The 25,039-nt window shown below is 40.5% G+C and overlaps 1 protein-coding gene and 2 long non-coding RNA genes across 11 annotated transcripts in view; 2 read left to right on the top strand and 1 right to left on the bottom strand.

Annotated features, from left to right (window-relative positions):
- The first annotated feature begins 7,507 nt into the window (after positions 1-7,507).
- LOC143135153 (uncharacterized) lies at positions 7,508-13,126 on the top strand. The gene is made up of 3 exons (XR_012988818.1): positions 7,508-7,832; positions 8,858-8,957; positions 12,449-13,126. It is a non-coding gene; the product is annotated as an uncharacterized LOC143135153 (long non-coding RNA).
- A 2,347-nt stretch (positions 13,127-15,473) lies between these two features.
- On the bottom strand, positions 15,474-19,504 carry LOC143135152 (uncharacterized). Its single transcript, XR_012988816.1, has 3 exons — positions 19,333-19,504; positions 17,201-17,268; positions 15,474-16,330 (listed from the first exon to the last, which is right to left on the bottom strand). It is a non-coding gene; the product is annotated as an uncharacterized LOC143135152 (long non-coding RNA).
- Positions 19,505-21,605: 2,101 nt separating this feature from the next.
- camk2d2 (calcium/calmodulin-dependent protein kinase (CaM kinase) II delta 2) overlaps positions 21,606-25,039 on the top strand; it is a 36,208-nt gene continuing 32,774 nt past the window's right edge. For all 9 annotated transcript variants that reach the window (XM_076294278.1, XM_076294274.1, XM_076294276.1 and 6 more), the window contains exons 1-2: positions 21,606-21,958; positions 23,252-23,346. In XM_076294278.1, coding sequence (XP_076150393.1) covers positions 21,897-21,958; positions 23,252-23,346 — 157 coding nt within the window. In that variant the 5' untranslated portion in view covers positions 21,606-21,896. The remainder of the gene's footprint in view (positions 21,959-23,251; positions 23,347-25,039) is intronic.

Raw genomic sequence — 25,039 nt, 5'->3', positions numbered from 1 at the left:
TTGAAAGTGACAGATTTGACTTTTATGAAAAATATATGCTCATTTTATATTTAATGCCAACAACACATCTCAAAAAAGTTGGGACAGGGGCAACAAAAGGCTGTAAAAGTTCTGTAAGGATTAAGACAACAAAAGGCTGTAAAAGTTGTGTAATGATTAAGACAACAAAAATAGGAACATTTCACAACTGATTAGGTTAACTGGCAAAAAAGAAAAAAAGAAAGAAACCGTCCAGACCCACTGAACACTGAACACTGAACACTGAACACTGAACAGTACACAAACACTGAACACTGAACAGTACACAAACACTGAACACTGAACACTGAACACTGAACACTGAACAGTACACAAACACTGAACACTGAACACTGAACACTGAACACTGAACACTGAACACTACACAAACACTGAACACTGAACAGTACACAAACACTGAACACTGAACAGTACACAAACACTGAACACTGAACAGTACACAAACACTGAACACTGAACAGTACACAAACACTGAACACTGAACACTGAACACTGAACAGTACACAAACACTGAACACTGAACACTGAACAGTACACAAACACTGAACACTGAACAGTACACAAACACTGAACACTGAACAGTACACAAACACTGAACACTGAACAGTACACAAACACTGAACACTGAACAGTAGCATGCTACACAAACACTGAACACTGAACAGTACACAAACACTGAACACTGAACAGTAGCATGCTACACAAACACTGAACACTGAACAGTACACAAACACTGAACACTGAACAGTACACAAACACTGAACACTGAACAGTACACAAACACTGAACACTGAACAGTACACAAACACTGAACACTGAACAAGAAGGTCTCTCATAAGTGAAGATGCCATATTCATCACTCTGCGAAAACCTGTCTGGGCAAATAATACAACAATATAAGAGCAATGCTCTTATATTTAATTACAGTGCATGAAAATGCACTGTACTGTTATTCCAAGGCTTTTTCTTCTGATTCTTCTTCTTCTTCTAATGCATTTAATGCAGCTTCAACCGTTTAACGTAGAAACTTCATTCAAACTGCGTTGCGTAGGTCTTACTTAGGACATGTGGGCTTTGTATTTTTCATCTTTGTAACTTTTATACTTTTTAAACTATTAATTAAAAAATTTCCCATAGACTTAACATTGGGCTGATGACATCACAATAGAGCCGTTCAGCAATTAGAATCCTATGCTAGGTGGTCAGGCCCAAGGGGGCAGGCGAACGTTCGGAGAGCGTAGACACTATGGCGGATCTGAGGCTAAATAGTAGACCAGTTCACCTAGCCATCCCCATTGAACCTCATTCAATTTTGGTGCCACTTTGACATCAAATAACATTACAGCATCCAACATTAAGTGTTTTAAGCCTTTATATGAACTTTTTCTATTTTCGGAGTAATACAACATTGTGTGATTGGCGTCATAACCTCGTAACTGACTTACCGGCTGAGTAATAAACTTTTTTCCGAAATCAATGCTAAAGTGACGTAATAAGCATACAACCAGAGCGGGTGTAAGCGTCGCACAGGAGCAAAATAACCGTATTCTCTGGATAAGAACGAAAGCATCGGAGCACAACATTTTAGCGAAGTTTTGATGGATTGACAGTAGCCTAGGCTATGGATGTGGCGAGTGCTGTTTATATTAAATCACATTTATCTACGAACAACTAGGACATTTAGAACAGAAATGTAGACATGGTTGTAACGAAGTAAGTGGCTACATACCCAATCTCTCGGTGCAGCTATCACAAGAGTTACACGAGTCAGACTACGTCCCTACGTTACATTTACGTCCCCTGAGCCTGCGCAGAAAGCCTCGTTGACCAACAGGAAACGGTTGAAATTTGCTTCACCCGCCTCAATTGACGTCTACGTGATGACTCTGTCCATATCTTTTACTGTCTATGGTCAGGCCACCTGGATCAACTGCCATCACAGGGCTAAAAAATATTTATATTTATTTAGTCATTTAGCAGGCGCTTATATAACCAAATCGACTTATAAAATAATATTGGATGGCCATGATCTTTTGGGCCTCAGATGGTATCGCGTAAAGAAAATCATTGTATGGGCTCAGGAAAACTTCTGATAACCATTGTCTATGAACACAGTTTGATGCTCCATCCACAAATGCTGGTTTTCAGAACTGCACCAAATGTTATGTGTATGATTAACCTGGCATTCTCTGGGGGTATGCCAAGTTTCATAGAATTTCATCCATGGGGGGTCTAAAAAAATTTAAGTTATGTGTACATTTAGTGACTGTACACTCATTGGCCTGTAGATGGCGGTGCACACATATAGACACGCACAGGCACGCACATACTATCGGTATCGGCAATTAGAACGGCCGATACATAATTACAAATTCAGTAGGATTAAAGGAAAACCAAATATTCATCATCATCATCATCATGGCTGCATTTCCAGTATTGGCGATACGTAGTCGTTTGTCCACCAGATGGCGCATCGTTGCAGTGAGGAGTAATTTTGTTGGAAGTTAATCTGAAGTGGGTTGGAAAAACAATGGACGCTTCCTACAAGGACTGTAGTTTACCGCAGAGAACGTCTAAGGATAGGATAAGGACGATTTTCACATGAAATGTAATTCCCATTTCTTCTTGAAGCCGAAATAAATCTGAGAATGTTTATCGGACATGCTTGGTTTTTACTACAGGTAGGCCTACGTCATTTTTATAATATCAATAGCTATAGGACATACTATAATTCTACCGTTTGAGTGATAGAGGCCAATTTGATTGCATTGGTAGAAAACTATAAATGCGGTTATACCAAGTTGATAGCAGCACTGTAATTGTATCTTTCGACTGTCATCTCATTCTGGCCTACTAACAAGCTAAGTAGCCACTACGTTCCCTAACGCAATGGTTTTCTAATGGAAAATATACCTGAAAGATAACCTGTCTATGATGCAAACACCGGGCTGGGACATTTCTGCTTGCTTTTTTTTCTGCTGTTGATTTGGCCTTGGCCCTGTCAGTGCTTTGTAAAGTGTTGCATTAAGACCACAAAAGTCTCAAAAAGCATCTGAGCTAACGTTCATTCCCAAACACCCACTACTTCAATACTCTATTTTCAAAATTAACGCACCCATGACATCTAAACCAAATATTTCAGAGCGCACTTTGAGAGATGTATCCAAGGCAGGGCTGTACACATAATCGTAATATTATTTGTTGCACGTGCTACAAAAATCATTCTGGATGATTTACCAAAGTAACACCAGTCCGATACAGTTTTGCCTATGGCTATACATGCGTGAGACTGAGACGCATGTTTATTTGTTTTAAGTGCGTGCAGGGTGTGAGAGGGGAATCGATGTGCTTTGATTCCAGCTTGGTAGTTGTAGTCTGTGAGATTAAAAAGCACGTGTGTGTGAAGTATCCAAACAATGACACCTTCATTATGGCTTTCATTATGGCTGCTTTAGCCGCAGACCTTCAGCTACTGTGCAGTGGGTCCCATTTAGAAGTGGCTACTTCATTCGCGCTTTCCGTGATTCACGGAGCTGCGTGAATTTTATTACAACTTTTCGCCACGATATGGCAGTTTAAGTCCGCTTGATACTGTAAGGCGTAAGCCATTGGTTTCCAAAGGACATTTTATTTTTGTCGCCAGCATAGCCTTTTGACAATTTATGTTGCAAATAGGCTACCTTATACCTGTAGCTTAGGGAAGCTAACAGCTTTCTATTAGGATCTAGTTTGTTAACAGTCACGGTTTTGTCATAACTCCCTGATGCATTTTTGCATTTAGAATAGCCAGAGCGTGATATCTCAATCGGAAAATTAAGCAATATCGGGCGCCTATCATGGACTAGGCTGGGTGAACCCAGCCTGATCTGCCGGCGATTTATTTTTTGATTTCTTAAAAGATTGAGCTTGGTCTGGTGAAAGCCAGACTAGCCAAGAACCTCAATTACACAATGCAAGGGAACATAAATCAGCCTATATTTGCACGAACAATAACGGACAACAGCTCTTCAACTTGGCCCGTTAAAATGTGTATGAACAGTCTAGCGACGCATTTCATGAAGGCCCATTGGACATGTCAGTTATTTGCACCACTGGTTAGATGTAAAACTGCATTTCGTTTCAGACTACTGGTACTTAATTTGTGCATTGACAATAAAGTATCACATGAACTAAAGATGACTAAAATCTTATGCAGAAGAAGAAACATTCACAAAAAATCCATCCATCCAAAAATGACCTTTCTTTTTAATAGCTGTTGAAAACTGCAGGGAACTGACAGAGATGTTTTTGTTTATAAATAAATAAATAAATAAATAAATAAATAAATAAATAAATAAATAAATAAATAATAAACATTATGCTGATACCTTCTGCTTTCCCCAAATACAATGTAGCCTACAGGTGTAAGTGACCTTTCATCAATCCAGTTGCAATGGATGAACTGTGATGAACTGCCCTACTTGTGATTGTTTAGAGATTTTAAAGGTTTTATAACAACGCTACAACTTTTTTGGCTATTCTACAATCTATTCACCTTTGCAGCTACTTTCTGTGCAGCCGCACACACACACACAGGCATGCCAAACAAGCATACACAAAAGTTTCAAGAGTGGGGGATGGAGTAAAAGATGGAGACAAATTGATTAGTGTGATTTATTTTCGCGGAAAGGATGTACAGGACTGAGCGGCGGTCATATTTTGTACCGCTATGCGGTACATCTAGTTAGTAATATAATTCAAATGTGTAAAGGTTATAAATAATGCACTTAAACTGAGAAGGTAACAAAAGATATTGCATTATTCCACAAGGATAGGTTGATAAGTTAACAAAAACAGAAAGAAAGAAAGAAAGAAAGCATTCGAGTAGGCCTATCACTCTTCCAGAAAGAGGCATATTGAACTATTGTTTACATGTTTCTGCATGGGTCAGCCATCATATTGTTGTTTGGCGATTTATTCCTTTACTACACCCACAATTATAGGTTGATCATGTAGCCTGCTGTCATATTGTTCTTTCTTTTTACTGTTTTTTTCTTTTTACTGCATACACAGGTCAAGCTTGAGTTTTGTTATCAATATTTGCATAATATTTGCAAAGTCTATGAATCGCCATATTGGATGAAACGAAAAGGCTAATATTTTAATTAATTTAATATGTTGCTTGAGAATAGGTTGACAACGCTATAACGGCCAATAGCCCAATTACTCCGCTAATAATCATTGCATAGGCTATCTCTCTTTACCAGTTGCCACATATGTCTGTCCTCTTCAAAAAAAATCTGGAAGCTTGGCACATTTGGCAGAATTTTCTCCAATGTTTTTCGTCTTTTTTTACCTGGCCTTTTCAGTCCCTCCTGGCCTCTTTCTACCATCCATCCTCCCTGACGCTTATCGCTATTCGCTATGGTAAGGCTGGCCTGGCTATGGTATCTGAAAAAACTTTTTGGGAAAAGACGGGCTATATGAACCCAACCAGCTCTTCTTGGGAGGGGAGAACTCTGTCACATGGTAGGCTACAACCCATGCAGAGGCTGCGGTGTTAGGCATAGAATGTGGAATGTGTGTAGCCTACTTTAAGAGAAGATAGACTAACGTGGCAAATGTCAATATTTTTCCCTCGACCTGCCCAAAAGTGAAGCGGCCCACCGGGAATTCTCCCGAATCTCCCGATTACCCACTCCAGGCCTGCTTGTAAGTGAGTAAGTGGTAAGTGAGTGAAGTGGTAACCAGTCTAGTAACGCATGTGTGTCTTGCAGCAAGACCCTGCGCCATCTGGTGGACAAACTATGTAAAGCCAATACTAGAAATGCAGCCTAAATGAAGAATCAATATTCGGTTTTCCTTTACTGAATTTGTTTAATTTCTTTATTTAGCGGCCGTTATAATTGCCGATACCGATAGTATGTGCGTGTCTGTGTGTGTGTGTGTGTATGTATGCATGCGTGCGTGTGTGTGTTTTTTTGTGTGTGTTTGTGTGTGTGCATGTCTATGTGTGTGTGTGCATGCGTGTGTGTCTGTGCATGTGGATATGAGTGTGTGTGCATGCGTGCGTGTGTGTGTATGCATGCATATGTGTGCACGTGTGTTTATGTGTGTGTGTGTGTGTTTGCGAGAAAGAGTGTGTGTGAGACAGTATCATCCTCTACCAGCAACCTTTCGCTTAACACCACCATCTACACGATGGTGGGTGTACAGTCATTAAATGTATACATAAATTAATTTATTTTTTAGTCCCCCATGGATGAAATTCCACGAAACTTGCCATACCCCCAGAGGATGTCAAAGCAGTATAATATTGCATTTTCATTTTTTACCGGGGGGTGCAAATCACAAATGACTGGTTATGGGCTAAGTTGATGCGGGCCCTTGAGACCAACATACCATAAAAATGTCGTAAAAAAACGTTGACAATCCCTATATGGCCGCTAGCGGCGGTCATAATAATAGCCTCATAGCCTCAATATCTCCAGTTCCTAAATGTTCTTCAATGAAGAAGTGAAGCAACACAGTGGTAAACATGCAGCTGTTTGAGATGTGTTACTGGTATCAAATTCAAAATGTCACAATTTATTTTCCAAAAAAACAATACATTTTCACTGTTTCAACAATCTTTGAACTATTCTCAACTTTTTTGGAATTGGGGTTGTACAAAGGACCAGACAACGTTATCTAATGAAACAATAAAGAAGCATTAGTTAATGGAGAACTCTGGCGGTTTTTAACATAGAGCTTGACGTCATGAAGTACTCTCTGTCGGAAAAAAGTGAAAAAAATTGGTGCTAACCTAATGCGACTTATACTGCTAGCTGCTGATGCAGCCAGGCGGCTACAAAGCTGTGCTCCGGGGGCATTACTTAAACTGTGCCTTTGTGCCTCTTAACAAATTCAAAATGTCATTATAAGTGCTGTGTAACATGAACAGGGTCCTTACATGACACCACTATGCATCTTCATCCTGGTGACTACATCTTTCTGGTCCATTCTTTTGACCATAATGTTATGCGCAGATGAAGTTCTGACAAAGTCCTTGACGCTGGACATCCATGGTCACTTTATTAAAGGACAATTGCGGCGCAAAATTAACCTAGTCCTAGGGGTTAATAACACATGTGTACCGAGTTCTGGGATATGTTTTCATGCTAATTGAATGTGACCAGTTTTATTGCAAACCGCTAATTAGCTTATTAGCTCGACCAGTCCAATATCGTGCAACATGAGTTGAACTGTCATATGACTGTTTTCCCAAAATGGCGCCGGCGTGTATACGTGAACGGTACTGTGTTTCTAAACTATCTTTTTAAGAAACTTTCTGTACACTTACAAAGTTCTCAATGCTTCAGTTTACATAGGGCCCCTCATTATGCTACCGTGGAAGTGTGCTATTTTGAGTCTTGTTAGTGGTATAGAAATAGCGATTTCTTTTTACTTTACCTGTGCCCCGATGCCTAGCGTTATGCAACACAGTCTCACTCCCTACTCGTCAAAGGTCTGACGCATGGTCAAGGTTCCTTGGCGTCAAATTCCAACGAGAAAGGTGTACCTTTTGCGTTGTTTTTCGACGTGGGGGTCCGTCAGATAGACATTCATGTTAATCCCTCACCGTCAGATATAGACGAAAGGAAATCAATGTCCATCAAAGGTGATGCCGTCACGCAACCCAGTCTGAAAATCTAACAGGCTTACAAAATAGCATGGCGAAAAAATGGCTGTTACATTCTTTTGAAGCTGCAGCAACGTGATATCTCGTAGCTCGCTAGACCCTCATTCTGCCTGAGAAGGACCAAACCAGCAAGGTAACTACCATTTTATTCGTTTCTGAGCTAGGAGTAGGCCTACTTCTTTTGTAAACAACTTGTTTTACATATTTATGTTTGTTTATACAGAATGTAATCGATATGTGCTTTCACAACTGATCAACAAATGGACCATTTTCTTGTGTTTGCACTAGCTTCGATACTAGACAGCAGTAGCGAGATATGTAAACATCCGGTAACGGCGAAGCTGGTTACGGTCATGTGACACACGCAACCACAAGAAAGCGGAAACGCGGCATAGAGCGAGCCATGTGGAGAAAGTTAAGCGACGTTCATTTTGTAAACAATAATGCTGTTTTTTGTTGTTGTTTTCGAACAAAATATAAGCCTAGTTATCCTGAACAACACTCCTTCATGGTGTACAAAGCCTACAATCGTGCGATTTTAGTGCAATTTTTCAGTGCAGTTCAAAGTCTTGTAATTGTAAAAGACATGGTCAAATTATAGGCCTACATGAATTAGCTAAATAAATCATTATTCGACACGTTATGCTTACATTTTCGAAATGAGTGCAATGATTTAATTTGACATTAAATTGCCTTGTTTTAAGCAGGTCAGTCTCACAATAAGTTATTTATCCTTGGGTCTGGGTAACTCATGGGACAAAACATGTTGTTAATATAGGCTATTACCGTTTTATCCTGAAAAAAAAGCCAACATTTCTGTGTCCAAAGTATTGCATTTCTGCAGTGTAGGCTACTATGTAGTGCAGCTTTTAATGTACAAAGTACTGTATTTTCCTACATATGAACTACAAATATTCCTCCAAAACCAGTGTTGACATTTGAAGTAGGCCTATTGGAGTTATTTTTTAGTATTGTATTATTTGAATATTTACCCACAACAGTTTTATGTAGGCCTAATGTATTCTCAAGGCCATTTTTGCATAGGCTCTTCCTTTTTCATGCTAGAGATAATGTTATTGTAACCATTGGCCATTTCATGTTTCAAACCTTTGAAATAATTTTACTGATGTTTACTGTTACACCTTAATGTTGCTTCAGTGCTTCAGCAATGCCAAGACACAATCTGTGAAGCCTGGCCCTGAAGAAGAGGAGGCATGGCCTGTCCCAATGCATGCAGGGCAAAACGAACATACATTTTGTGAGTATTGCTAATATTAAATGACATCCAGGTATACAATACACAACTATGTATAGGCTTGTTGCACGAGTGGCTCTTGGTGGGCTCATTTGTTTCCGATGGAGCCAGGTGTGTTTGAACCTGTCGCTATTGTTAATGTAATTAGTGTCTACACCGACTAGGTTGGTTGTGGCACCTAGTGAATCAGCACTTTACAATAAAGAAGGATTTATGCATGTGTTAAATTTGTTATTATTGGCCAAACAAGTAATTCAGTGTCGGAGTAAACATGTAAGAAGCAGAATATAACAGAGGATGTCGTTACAACACAGCTAACACTCCACCGGAGATAGACGAGCCCACCGAGGACCCTTTCGTGCGACTAGTCAATTAGTCTATGTAAATAAAATGATGGGGCAAATAAAGCAGAATGGTGGCTAGGTTGGCATTTAAGTATAGTATATAAGTATATATACTCTTTTGATCCCGTGAGGGAAATTTGGTGTCTGCATTTATCCCAATCCGTGAATTAGTGAAACACACTCAGCACACAGTGAACACACAGTGAGGTGAAGCACACACTAATCCCGGCGCAGTGAGCTGCCTGTAACAACAGCGGCGCTCGGGGACAGTGAGGCTCAAGGCTTGCTCAAGGGCACTTCAGCCGTGCCTACTGGTCGGGGTTCGAACCGGCAACCCTCCGGTTACAAGTCCGAAGCGCTAACCAGTAGGCCACGGCTGCCCTTAGGTAGTGGTTGCAAGGTTGTTGCTAGGGCAATTGAGATGGTTCCTAGGTTGTTGCTATGGTAGAAATGGTGGTGGCTATGCTAAACATGCTAGGGTAATCATGTTGGTTGCTGTGGTGGTTGCTAGGTTGACATTATGGTGGTGGTTGTTAGGTCAGTGGTAGGGTAATTGAGATGGTTCCTAGGATGTTGCTATGGTAGATATGTTGGTTGCTATATTAAACAAAGCGGTTGCTATGCTGGTTGCTAGGGTAATCACGTTGGTTGCTATTGTGGTTGCTAGGTTGACATTATGGTGGTGGTTGTTAGGTCAATGGTAGGGTAATTGAGATGGCTAACCATAGCGGTTGCTATGCTAGTTGCTAGGGTAATCATGTTGGTTGCTATGCTGGTTGCTAGGGTAATCTTGTTGGTTGCATGAACATTGTAGTGGTGGGTGGTTGCTAGGTTGTTGATTGGGTAATTGAGATGGTTGCTAGGGTGCTGCTAGGGTAGATATGGTGGTTGCAATGTGGTAGGGTAATAGAGAAGGTTCCTAGGTTGTTGCCATGGTAAATATGTTGGTTGCTATATTAAACAAAGTGGTTGCTATGCTAGTTGCTAGGGTAATCATGTTGGTTGCTATGGTGGTTGCTAGGTTGACATTATGGTGGTGGTTGTTAGGTCAATGGTAGGGTAATTGAGATGATTCCTAGGTTGTTGCTATGGTAGATATGTTGGCTGCTATACTAACCATAGCGGTTGCTATGCTGGTTGCTATGGTAATCATGTTGGTTGCTATGCTGGTTTCTTGGGTAATCTTGTTGGTTGCTATGGTGGTTGCTAGGTTGACATTACAGTGACGGTTGCTAGGTTCTTGATAGGGTAATTGAGATGGTTGCTAGGGTAGATATGGTGGTTGCAATGTGGTAGGGTAATAGAGATGGTTCCTAGGTTGTTGCCATGGTAGATATGCTGGTTGCTTTACTAAACATAACAGTTGCTATGCTGGTTGCTAGGGTAATCATGAAAAGCCCATAGCCTGTAGATGTCAATGAATATGAATGAAGACATGTCCCACCTTCCTACGTACTTTGGTGTATCATAAGGTGTACATAGGCCCATATTGTAGATCGAGAAGCAAATTGTTCAGTTGATACATTTTGGCCTACACTATTAAGGGACAGCTGAGTTGACCACATAAACCATATATTTTCTGAAAGCCCATAGCCTGTAGATGTCAATGAATATGAATTAAGACATGTCCCACCTTCCTACATACTTTGGTGTATCATAAGGTGTACATAGGCCCATATTGTAGATTGAGAAACAAATTGTTCAGTTGATACATTTTGGCCTACACTATTAAGGGACAGCTGAGTTGACCACCTAAACCATATATTTTCTGAAAGCCCATAGCCTGTATATGTCAATGAATATGAATGAAGACATGTCCCACCTTCCTACGTACTTTGGTGTATCAAAAGGCGTACATAGGCCCATATTGTAGATTGAGAAACAAATTGTTCAGTTGATACATTTTGGCCTACACTATTAAGGGACAGCTGAGTTGACCACCTAAACCATATATTTTCTGAAAGCCCATAGCCTGTAGATGTCAATGAATATGAATGAAGACATGTCCCACCTTCCTACGTACTTTGGTGTATCAAAAGGCGTACATAGGCCCATATTGTAGATTGAGAAACAAATTGTTCAGTTGATACATTTTGGCCTACACTATTAAGGGACAGCTGAGTTGACCACATAAACCATATATTTTCTGAAAGCCCATAGCCTGTAGATGTCAATGAATATGAATGAAGACATGTCCCACCTTCCTACGTACTTTGGTGTATCAAAAGGCGTACATAGGCCCATATTGTAGATTGAGAAACAAATTGTTCAGTTGATACATTTTGGCCTACACTATTAAGGGACAGCTGAGTTGACCACATAAACCATATATTTTCTGAAAGCCCATAGCCTGTAGATGTCAATGAATATGAATTAAGACATGTCCCACCTTCCTACATACTTTGGTGTATCATAAGGTGTACATAGGCCCATATTGTAGATTGAGAAACAAATTGTTCAGTTGATACATTTTGGCCTACACTATTAAGGGACAGCTGAGTTGACCACCTAAACCATATATTTTCTGAAAGCCCATAGCCTGTAGATGTCAATGAATATGAATTAAGACATGTCCCACCTTCCTACGTACTTTGGTGTATCAAAAGGCGTACATAGGCCCATATTGTAGATTGAGAAACAAATTGTTCAGTTGATACATTTTGGCCTACACTATTAAGGGACAGCTGAGTTGACCACCTAAACCATATATTTTCTGAAAGCCCATAGCCTGTAGATGTCAATGAATATGAATGAAGACATGTCCCACCTTCCTACGTACTTTGGTGTATCAAAAGGCGTACATAGGCCCATATTGTAGATTGAGAAACAAATTGTTCAGTTGATACATTTTGGCCTACACTATTAAGGGACAGCTGAATTGACCACCTAAACCATATATTTTCTGAAAGCCCATAGCCTGTAGATGTCAATGAATATGAATTAAGACATGTCCAACCTTTTCACTTCGGTGCACCACACAGTGTACATAGACCCATATTGATGAACCAACTTATACATTCTGGCCTACACAGCTGGATGCACTGATATATGATATAGGGCTATATATGTCTTCATATATATTGCATGTTAGGAGATTGTAGTGTCTCTTGGTATCAATATTTAAATGTTTTATATCTTTCTAATTTCCAGGTTGTCAACTGTTGTCAGGCTCATCACCAAAGCAGAAAGACATAGTGAGACCAGACATGCCAGGAAGGAGCCAAGCACAGCCAAGGGATTTTTCTGCAGCTGTTCCTGCCAGTTATAGATGAACTGCTCCTGAGAATAGATGGGTGTCAACATCGTTTTGCCTACAAAATTGGTCTCCTATACGCATGATGCTTGTCAAGCACATCATTCCGGTGGCGGGACTGTTCCTCTAGTCTAGTCTGACAGGATGGGTCTTGTGTTCCTATGACCACACGGCTGAACAATGCATCATTCTCATCCATGCCCTCACCCCCCCTCTCCCCCAGACTGGACTACTGCAACTGGTCTTGAAAAGCGCTATGAAAATTAAATGTATTATTATTATTATTATTTTTGTTATTTGCTCCCTCTGTGTTAGCATATACCTTTGATGTATGTTTTATGTTTATTGGACACTCCCTTGGTTTAAGCAAACACAAACCATTAAAAAATACATATTTGGATATGTGTTGTGCTGAAATAAACCCAGAAACGGGTGTTTAGAGACCATATTTTTCACATACGTTGATAAACAAAAGTTCTTTAATCCTACCCAAACCATTACAACATCCATATTTTGATTGATTATGATACACAGAGGTGTGCTGTACTGAAATAAACCTAATTTCACTGACCTTACATGCTGTGGGAATTTTGATCGATCTTCAAGACATCTTTAGAAACAGACGTTTAGGGAGCATATTTTTCACATACTTTGATAAACAAAAGTTCTTAAATCATACCCAAACCATTAAAACATCCATATTTTGATTGATTATGATACACAGAGGTGTGCTGTACTGAAATAAACCTAATTTCACTGACCTTACATGCTGTGGGAATTTTGATCTTCAAGACATCTTAAGAAACAGACGTTTAGGGAGCATATTTTTCACATACTTTGATAAACAAAAGTTCTTAAATCATACCCAAACCATTAAAACATCCATATTTTGATTGATTATGATACACAGAGGTGTGCAGTACTGAAATAAACCTAATTTCACTGACCTTACATGCTGTGGGAATTTTGATCTTCAAGACATCTTTAGAAACAGACGTTTAGAGTATATTTTTCACATACTTTGATAAACAAAAGTTCTTAAATCATACCCAAACCATTACAACATCCATATTTTGATTGATTATGATACACAGAGGTGTGCTGTACTGAAATAAACCTAATTTCACTGACCTTACATGCCTTGGCAAGTTTGATGCACTGGACATACTCAGAAACTACAATTCAGACACCCATATTGGCCAGACAGGCCTAGGTAAGTGTCACACTCATTATTTCATGAAATGTTGGCATGTGGCACATATTTTGATACAGGGTATGATAACAAAGTTGTTTGTCAAATTTGAGACCTCTGACTGCTTGTGTGTTGACAGGAGGCGGAGCCAAAGATTGGAAAATCTAGATTTCTAGGGGGCGCTATAGAGTCTGTGAATATGTGAGGCATGATTTTACTTCTCTCATATATTTTATGTCATACATAGATGTCACATGCCAAATTTAGTCTGTCTATGAGGTATGCAAGTTAGAAATGCTAACCCTAGGTTTAGATGGTCATAATTTGTATAGGTCAGACAGGCCTTGATAGGATTACACCAGTTAATTCAAGATAGTGCCAGCATGTGGCACATATTTTGATACAAGGTATGATAACAAAGTTGTTTGTCAAATTTGAGACCTCTGACTGCTTGTGTGTTGACAGGAGGCGGAGCCAAAGATTGGAAAATCTAGATTTCTAGGGGGCGCTAAAGAGTCTGTGAATATGTGAGGCATGATTTTACTTCGCTCATATATTTTATGTCATACATAGATGTCTCATGCCAAATTTAGTCTGTCTATGAGGTATGCAAGTTAGAAATGCTAACCCTAGGTTTAGATGGTCATAATTTGTATAGGTCAGACAGGCCTTGATAGGATTACACCAGTTAATTCAAGATAGTGCCAGCATGTGGCACATATTTTGATACAGGGGATAATAACAAACTAGTTTTTCAAATTCGAGATATCTACTGGCTTCTGTGTTGCCAGGAGGCGGAGCCAAATATAGGAAATATTGGATTTCTAGGGGGCGCTATAGAGTGTGTGAATATGTGATGTGTGATTTTACTACACGCTCATATTTTGTGTCATATACGGATGTCACATTCCAGATTTAATCAGTCTAGGGGGTATCTAAGTCACAAATGCTAACCCTAGGATTAGATGTCCATGATTTGCATAGGTTAAAGGAACCATATGTAAGATTATGGCCAAAACTGGTAGCTGCTACTGCAATCACTTTCGAATTACTGTAGAGCGGTGTATCCCCTCCCCCTCCCCCCTGACTCGAGGTTGCCAACCCGGATGCCGAAACACTACTTACTTAGTGATTAGTAGATAGGTGGAGGTTGGTGCATCAGGCCAAAACACAACATGACATGACAAAACACAACATCAGTTGAGGGCTGCAACTCCACTTTTTAAATGACAATATCCTGGCCGGACTACTGTTGTCAGTGATATATGTATTTGAAATTAACATGATTTCTTAATGTCTAGTGACATATCAGGGCCATTTTATGATTAATTTAAATACATTTCTTACATACGTATTAAATTGACAAACCGTTTGTGTTGCTTAGGAACGAGATAAAACTTATTATGGTCTGAGCGTTGCGTTACGTTTGCCGCTGGCTGATGTGATCCTCGCCTTATAGTTAGAAATGCCAACCCATTATGTACATGTCCATGAATTGCAAAGGTCAGACAGGTCAGATAAGGTTACACCAGTAATTTTCAACTAATAACAACATGCGGCACAAATTGATTTAGGGGAATAAACTGGTTTGCTGTATTTGAGACCTGATCTGAATCTGATCTGATTGTGTGTTACTGTAGCTTCCAGGGTGTGTGAGGTAATTTCACTCTGATCCCATATTTACAAAGCCTAGATTCAAGTTCAAGTTTGGTTTATTGTCATGTATTTAGTAGGCCTACAATACAATGAAATGCATTTTGCTCCGTCACTCACATGCAGTATAACTGGTTAAAATCACTCTAAAATGCAAAACAATGGTAATCAGTTAAAGTTTTTAATGTGATTATGGAAATTTTAATCTAAGTGCAAAAATAGCAGTATTGCTGAAGCCTATAGTAAAATAGCACCAATTACTTGGTGTGGTACTTATATCATGCTAAGAGCAGTAGTTAGTGTGAGACAGTTATCTTTATGTGTGGTGAGTTTATTAGCCTCACTGTTCCTCAGCCAGGCGGTTCTAGTCCTGATACTCCATACAGGGAGGGGGGATTCAGTCCATTAGCAAGTAGGGTGGAATTCTTCATGATGCAAAATACCTGTAGAAAGTCTTATATGTATCTACTGATGTAAAGGTCATTGACAATGGGTAGATTGCTGCCAATACTCTGTACTGTTGTAACCACCTGATGCAGTACACCACAGGAAGTGAGGATGTGCTCCACAACACAGCTGTACATGGAAGCAAGAACTAAGGTGTCAAGGCCAGCATGATTCAGCCTCCTCAGGAAGTAGACAAACAAGGCGGGCCTTGTTTACATGCTGGCTGTCTTGTTGCTTGTGGAAGGACACCACATTATCAGCTCCTTTGATGTAGAGAGAGGGGATCTTGAGGGATTGAAGGATGATTGTGTTAATGGTGCAACTGATGAGCAGTCATTCATTGGAATCCTTGCTCTCCAAACATGCCAGAGTCAGGAGAACCACAGATGAGCAAAAAATTAGTAGTGGAACACTTATTTCTGTAGGTGTTCTGTTGGAGTCATATAATGTAATGCAACCCAAACATCAGGATATCAGGAGCAAGGATCTGTGAAAACATAAGTAGAGGGGACAAATTTAAAATAAGTCTAGAAAACATTAGGACAAATTTATACATGGTTCTATTTTGTATATTGGCAAACGAAAGGCACATATGATACGTTTTAAGCTCCAACTCGAAGGCAAAGCAATTTCACCTAACCAAACCATATATTTTCTGAAAGCTTTTCACTAGTAGATGTGAATTAACGTACATTAGGACATATCTCATCTTCCTGCAAACTTTGGAGGACATAAATCTGTACATGGCTCTATTTTGTATATTGGTGAATGAAAGGCACTTATGATACGTTTTAAGCTCCAACTCAAATGCAAAGCAATTTCACCTAACCAAACCATATATTTTCTGAAAGCTTTTCACTAGTAGATGTGAATTAACATACATTAGGACATATCCCACCTTTCTGCAAACTTTGGCGGCCATAAATCTGTACATGGTTCTATTTTGTATGTCTAAATCTAATTAGATATTAAATATAAGGATAGATCATCTTAAGAACCCTAAATGATATATTTTTGGAATTATTGTAGTGTGTAAATGTGATTTAAGATATAATAAGTTATATTTCACCCTTCTGTGTGCTTGACAATATCATATGCCAGGATGAGATCACTGTTCTGAGTGACGGATACTTTTGAGCACTGGTAGTTTTTAGGGTGAAATATAAGGATAGATCATCATGTAGTGTATAGATATGATTTAAGCTATAATAATCTGTATTCCACTGTTCCTGCAAACTTTTGTGCACATATACTGGTGAATGAAGGATATATATGACACGTTTCAAGCTACAAAACGAAGGAAAGGCATATTCACCGAACTGTACATTTTCTGAAAGCCTGTCACTAGGTGTCCCACCTTGTTGAAGTTCACGGCCATCACAAAGCAGAAGGGCAGCACTGCACACATGGGACCCTCTCGAACTTCTGTAGGATGTAAAGGCAAGACTTTTAGAAAGTATATGCTTTAGGTGGTTGAATTACCTGTCCCTAATAGTGGAGTCCACAATGGCCAGGGTGGTCCATATCACAGCAAGGCCTGAACAACCTGCAAACGTTATTCACCTTATAATACAATTGCACTGACCTCATCTGACATTAGAGTAAAGAAAAAATGCTTCCCAATTATGTCAATGGAAGATTGTCAATTATCATTATTTAAGGTTTTGGAGTTTAATATTCAAAGTAGATGTTATGGCTACAACCCAATGTGTCCCTGGCATTGTTCATTGTGTTGTACAATCTAAACTCACTGATTAAAACACCTAATTACCAGTTAAAATCTATTTAGCAGTTTTTAAGTGCATTGTTATGCTAATGGTTCCCTACACTTTCTCTTGCAAATGTAGTTGTAGTCTTATCACTACCAATCAAAAGAGGGGGTTTGTTAATATTCTAATATTCTTTTTCTCTAGAAACCACCATAGCAACCAACAAGATTACCCTAGTAACCAGCATAGCAACCAACATGATTACCCTAGCAACCAGCATAGAAACCGCTATGTTTAGTATAGCAGCCAACATATCTACCATAGCAACAACCCAGGAACCATCTCAATTACCCTACCATTGACCTAACAACCACCACCATAATGTCAACCTAGCAACCACCATAGCAACCAACATGATTACCCTAGCAACCAGCATAGCAACCGCTTTGTTTAATATAGCAACCACCATTTCTACCATGGCAACAACCTAGGAACCATCTCTATTACCCTACCACATTGCAACCACCATATCTACCCTAGCAGCACCCTAGCAACCATCTCAATTACCCTATCAATAACCTAGCAACCACCACTACAATTTCAACCTAGCAACCACCATAGCAACAAACAAGATTACCCTAGCAACCAGCATAGCAACCAACAAGATTACCCTAGCAACCAGCATAGCAACCACTTTGTTTAATATAGCAACCACCATTTCTACCATGGCAAAAACCTAGGAACCATCTCTATTACCCTACCACATTGCAACCACCATATCTACCCTAGCAGCACCCTAGCAACCATCTCAATTACCCTATCAATAACCTAGCAACCACCACTACAATTTCAACCTAGCAACCACCATAGCAACAAACAAGATTACCCTAGCAACCAGCATAGCAACCAACAAGATTACCCTAGCAACCAGCATAGCAACCACTTTGTTTATTATAGCAACCAACATATCTACCATAGCAACAACCTAGGAACCATCCCAATTACCCTACCACTGACCTAACAACCACCACCATAATGTCAACCTAGCAACCACCGTAGCAACCAACATGATCACCCTAGCAACCAGCATAGCAACCACTTTGTTTAATATAGCAACCAACATATCTACCATAGCAACAACCTAGGAACCATCTCAATTACCCTACCACTGACCTAACTACCACCACCATAATGTCAACCTAGGAACCACCACAGAAACCAACAGGGTAATACCCTAGCAACCAACATAGCAACCACTATGTTTAGTATAGCAACCACCATTTCTACCATAGCAACAACCTAGGAACCATCTCAATTGCCCTAGCAACAACCTTGCAACCACTACCTAAATGCCAACCTAGCAACCACTATTCTGCTTTATTTGCCCCATCATTTTATTTACATAGACTAATTGACTAGTCGCACAAAAGGCTCCTCGGTGGGCTCGTCTATCTCCGGTGGAGTGTTAGCTGTGTTGTAACGACATCTTCTGTTATATTTTGCTCCTTATATGTTTACTCCGACACTGAATTACTTGTTTGGCCAATAATAACAAATTTAACACATGCATAAATCCTTCTTTATTGTAAAGTGCTGATTCACTAGGTGCAACAACCAACCTAGTCCGTGTAGACACTAATTACATTAACAATAGCGACAGGTTCAAACACACCTGGCTCCATCGGAAACAAATGAGCCCACCAAAAACCACTCGTGCAACAAGCCTATACATAGTTGTGTATTGTATACCTGGATGTCATTTAATATTAGCAATACTCACAAAATGTATGTTCGTTTTGCCCTGCATGCATTGGGACAGGCCATGCCTCCTCTTCTTCAGGGCCAGGCTTCACAGATTGTGTCTTGGCATTGCTGAAGCACAATTAAGGTGTAACAGTAAACATCAATAAAATTATTTCAAAGGTTTGAAACATGAAATGGCCAATGGTTATAATTACATTATCTCTAGCATGAAAAAGGAAGAGCTTATGCAAAAATGGCCTTGAGAATACATTAGGCATACATAAAACTGTTGTGGGTAAATATTCAAATACTACAATACCAAAAAAATAACTCCAATAGGCCTACTTCAAATGTCAACACTGGTTTTGGAGGAATATTTGTAGTTCATATGCAGGAAAATACAGTACTTTGTACATTAAAAGCTGCACTACATAGTAGCCTACACTGCAGAAATGCAATACTTTGGACACAGAAATGTTGGCTTTTTTTCAGGAAAAAACGGTAATAGCCTATATTAACAACATGTTTTGTCCCATGAGTTACCCAGACCCAAGGATAAATAACTTATTGTGAGACTGACCTGCTGAAAACTAGGCAATTTAATGTCAAATTAAATCATTGCACTCATTTCGAAAATTTAAGCATAACGATGTATTTAGCTAATTCATGTAGGCCTATAATTTGACCAAGTCTTTTACACTTACAAGACTTTGAACTGCACTGAAAAATTGCACTAAAATCGCACGATTGTAGTAGGCTTTGTACACCATGAAGGAGTGTTGTTCAGGATAACTAGACCTATATTTTGTTCGAAAACAACAACAAAAAACAGCATTCTTGTTTACAAAATTTACGTCGCTTAACTTTCACCACATGGCTCGCTCTATGCCGCGTTTCCGCTTTCTTGTGGTTGCGTGTGTCACATGACCGTAACCAGCTTCGCCGTTACCGGATGTTTACATATCTCGCTACTGCTGTCAAGCTAGTGCAAACACAAGAAAATGGTCCATTTGTTGATCAGTTGTGAAAGCACATATCAATTACATTCTGTATAAACAAACATAAATATGTAAAACAAGTTGTTTACAAAAGAAGTTCCCCTAGCTCAGAAATGAATAAAATGGTAGTTACCTTGCTGGTTTGGTCCTTCTCAGGCAGAATGAGGGTGTAGCGAGCTACGAGATATCACGTTGCTGCAGCTTCAAAATAATGTAACAGCCATATTTTTTCGCCATGCTATTTTGTAAGCCTGTTAGATTTTCAGACTGGGTTGCGTGACGGCATCACCTTTGATGGACATTTGATTTCCTTTCGTCTATATCTGACGGTGAGGGATTAACATGAATGTCTATCTGACGGACCCCCACGTCGAAAAACAACGCAAAAGGTACACCTTTCTCGTTGGAATTTGACGCCAAGGAACCTTGACCATGCGTCAGACCTTTGACGAGTAGGGAGTGAGACTGTGTTGCGTTATAAGCTAATTAGTGCTTTGCAATAAAACTGGTCACATTCGATTAGGATCATTTTTGCCGGAATTGTCCTTTAATGTCTTATTTTTGTCCCTTTTGGGCTCATGATTCATGAATGTTGAACACTTAAGGCTATATAATTAATAGGCTGGAAACATCATTACAAAAGCTTAACAACTGTTTACCAAAAGCTTTCAACTGTTTACCATGTTGTAAGTTGCTTTGGTTAAAAATGTGTAAGTCAAATGTAATGTAGGCCTATGAAATTACATCCTCAGCAAACATTTCAAAATAATTTTATTACAATAACTTACACATGCTATCTAAAAAGAAACATTAGGCCAATGATATAAAACAGCAAAGCTAAGTTCAATTTGTTTATAAACAAATATTTTGGACCACTGTTATTGTGCATATAGGCATGCCTAAAGTATTTACCCCCCTAAATATTCCCCCTTTTACTGCGTTTATAACTTACTTACTACAAGGCAGGACTGTCACTCTCTCTCTCTCTCTCTCACACACACACACACACACACACACACACAGACATTGATGCACACATACACACACACACACACACACACACACACACACAGGCACCCACACACACAGGCGCCACACAAACAGTACATCTAGTTCAGACTGTCTTTGGCAAAATATGATGCTTTTAATGACTTAGAAACGTTTAGACATTTGATGTATGTTGTCATTATTATTATTATTATTATTATTATTATTAAATGTGCAATAGGCTATGCCCAGCTCTGCGCAGGAGGGCGGGGCAGAAACAGGGGGAGGTGTGGTGTGGTGTCTGTCTCAAACGCAACGACGCTGTTGCTCAGCAGGAAACGTTTGGAAATGGATACATGTACGCACAATGAGTGAACACAACCATCACATATGAAAGAAAGCATCTGTTCTGTGCGGTCCTCAATCCCCGTGAAGGTGACAGCGGTGGTCGCGCCGTAGGACGCTGCAGGGACTACCTCTCCTTTATCCCCGCGAGCTGTCCTATTTTTCCCCGTCTTCGTTCTTGTACCGAGGAGCGAGCCTAGCGGATTCGCCTGGTCTTTGGAATCATTGCTTGCGTACGCCTTCCATCTCCGCGCCGCCAATATCTGTCAGTATGGCCCTTACGATTTGCACGAGATTTACCGATGAATATCAGCTATTTGAAGAGCTAGGAAAGTAAGACTTTTTGTTAAATCACTAAGCATGACTGCAAATGTGTGATTATGTAATTTGTCAACCTTACCTTGAGATGCGTAGATTATTGCCAACTGCTGTGTGTGCGGCTTAAATTGTTTATTTATCATCTTGTGCTTATCATCTGTGATTCGGTGGTCGATGTGTGTTGGATGCTTATAGGCTACATTGATCTAGTATGTATTTCAAAGCGCCATTGAAAGACAAAAAATACATAGAAACATCGGCCTTGATTTGACTGCACCCCACAACCTCTCAAAGACTGACGTTTTCGGCGGTAACCTTGATTTTTGGGCTTTGACTTTATACCAATAATTGGTTGTCAGTTGTTCTTTCATCGGTTCATCCTTTGGTCCGTAAATGGCGATGGTGTATTGTAACTCGTGGTGTTGCAGAATTATAGGTATCGGGGTGTCGGGAAGTCTCCCCTCTGGAGACAGAAATACACATGGTAATGCGACAGCAGCCGGAGCGCAACCACATTCCTTTGCAGCCAGGCGAGGCTCGGTTAATTATCGGGCTGGGGATTCCGTGAGGTTGGCAGGAGGTGTCAGAAGAGGGGACAGGGGATGCAGAGGGTGACTTTTACAGTCCCTATCTGCATCCCGCCTTCTGCCACTGCTGATCAGACCTAAAGATTGGGTTGCCTTAAGCCACGTCTGAAGATAAGGCAGTAGCCTACTATTCTCCGTCAGCGTCGCCAGATCACGTTACAATCACACATGCATCTGTGTTTTGGCCTATGCGCTTGCATTGTTATACATATCTTCATGTTTGGTCTAACGATTGGGTTTAATATGCGTCTTCCTGTTGTTTCTGCAAGCTACCCTTAATTAATAATCACAATTTGAAACGACTAGTTAATAATCACAATTTGAAACGACTGACTGTTTTTCTTCGAATCAGTGGCCTACCGATGCATGTAAAATCACAAGGCTTGCGCCCTGCGCGGTTTGAAAATGCAGTAGATCTGACACAATAGAGGGGCATTGGAGGTGAGGCGTTATTACGCATCACAGGCTATGGAGACAAAACTTAATGTTTCATAATGCTAACTGTAGCATACTTTGATGCTGCCTGCAGTATTTTCGTCGGTAATCATATGTTTCCTGCGGAATAGATAGACCCACGTATTCATGTTGTCATGGCAGACTGGACCATATGCTGGGTTTAGTTCAACAATATGCATTGTTCACCTTGTCGAGTGTGGCTAGCTGTTCATTCCCTCCCTCCTTGTGGACCATTCCCTGCTTCATCTGCCCTTTCTTTTAATAGGGGAGCATTTTCGGTCGTGAGACGATGTGTGAAGATTTCGTCGGGTCAAGAGTATGCTGCCAAGATCATCAACACGAAGAAGCTCTCTGCCAGAGGTAGGTTAAGTTCATCCCTGTGTTGGTGTTGCATAGTGTTAAGACGCCAGGATGCAAGTAGGGGGGATGGAAGTACTGAAGAGGCACAGAGAGGTGCACAGGTAGAAAAGGCATGAAAAGAACACTGACATATCTGCCCCCCCCTTCTTTCTGTGTGTGCTCTTGTGGTTGGTTAAATAAATGTATAATTAAAGCATGTGTTTGTTGCTTCTTTGGCAGTATGAGTCTCAATGAATATCCATTTTGAGATTACTGCAACTTTGTATGTGTGTGCATGCATGTGCGTCCATGTGTGTGTGTGTGTGTTTGTGTGTGTGTGTGTGTGTGTGTGTGTGTGGGGGGGGGGGGGGGGGGTCTGTGTGTGAGTGTGTGTGTGTGTGTGTTGATATTGATTCCAGGGCTTTGGCTGGTCTTATTCCTTGTAGGGTTGAGCCGGGGGAGAGGCGACCCAGTTCTTTCATATCCGTCACTGTAATTGTTGCCGTTGGCCTGTTTGCCTGAAGGCCCGCACAGGAGGGAGCAGAACAACCAATCCCAGAGCCTGTCCTCTCCTGAGAGCCAATCATGTCCTCTGTGGCCGAACTCTGCTGCATCTCTAAACCAATCAGCTCCTCAAAGCTGTAGATTGTGTTCACCTAAGAGCCAATGACTTCTATCTCATCTGTTCTTGTTTACCATGAGAATCTTTTGCATCCTTGACCCTTTTAGGTTGAACAGCAGGGTTGAGTTTAGACTAGATTGTCGTGGTGGTACATAATATGTTTGTCTCGGTGAGATGCTATTTGTCTTTAAAGATTTTTTGTCTTCATTAGATAAAAGTGTTTTGTTCTTTTCTGGTGCAAATGCCAAAGCGGGATGTTTTCTTTGCAGAGGATGGCTATTTTTGGTCTTAATGGTGAACAGGATGCTGCAGAGTTGGAGTCTATCGAATGTCCAGTTCTCTCACTTTTCAGTTTGCTGCCTTCACAATTGATCCTCTCTCTGGCGTCTGCTGGTGTGATCGTCCTGCCCATGCTCTTTTGCTACCATATGCTGTTCCTGCTCTATTTTGTCCTCTCTCTCCTCCCACTACCCTTCTCCTTTCATTCTCCTCTCTTCCACTGACCTCCCTCTCCCTTCCTCTCTCTCTCTCCTTCTCTTTCTGTCTTTCCTATTCTCTTTATCTCTCTCTCTCTCTCTCTCTCTCTGTCCCCTTTCTGGCTGTGGGTGTTGAAATGGACACCCAGGCCAAGGGATCAGTAACAGCAGAGCGGCATGCTGGGATGGCTTTTCCAAAAATACAGCATCATGTAGCGTGGTGGGCTATCGAGTCTTTTTCATTTCATGTGCATCTGTCCCTCCCTCTGTTCCCCCTGCTTTACTATGGCATTTCTGCAGAGGTTTACTACACTGGACGCTCCGGCATGTCAGGGATGGTCTTAACCTCTTTCTGTGATAAGCCCTAGTATAGCATCCCTGCATAGATTCCCACCCCCACACCCTGTTCTCTCTCTCTCTCTCTCTCTCTCTCTCTCTCTCTCTCAGCCACACACACACACACACACACACACACACACACACACACACACACATACACATTAACTGTCTCTTTTTTCTGTCATTCTGTCTCACGCACACTCTCTCTCACACACACACACACACACACACATTAACTCTCTCTTTTTTTCTGTCGCTCTGCCTCACGCACACACTC

The sequence above is a fragment of the Alosa pseudoharengus genome, unplaced genomic scaffold (genome assembly GCF_046254945.1).
Source record: "Alosa pseudoharengus isolate Yale_2024_CS ecotype anadromous, Long Island Sound unplaced genomic scaffold, YU_APseudo_1.1 YU_APseudo_1.1_scf_2, whole genome shotgun sequence".
Classification (NCBI taxonomy): Eukaryota; Metazoa; Chordata; class Actinopteri; order Clupeiformes; family Clupeidae; genus Alosa; species Alosa pseudoharengus.
The sequence above is the reverse complement of the archived record's forward strand: the minus strand, read 5'-3'. Positions and strand labels throughout refer to the sequence as shown.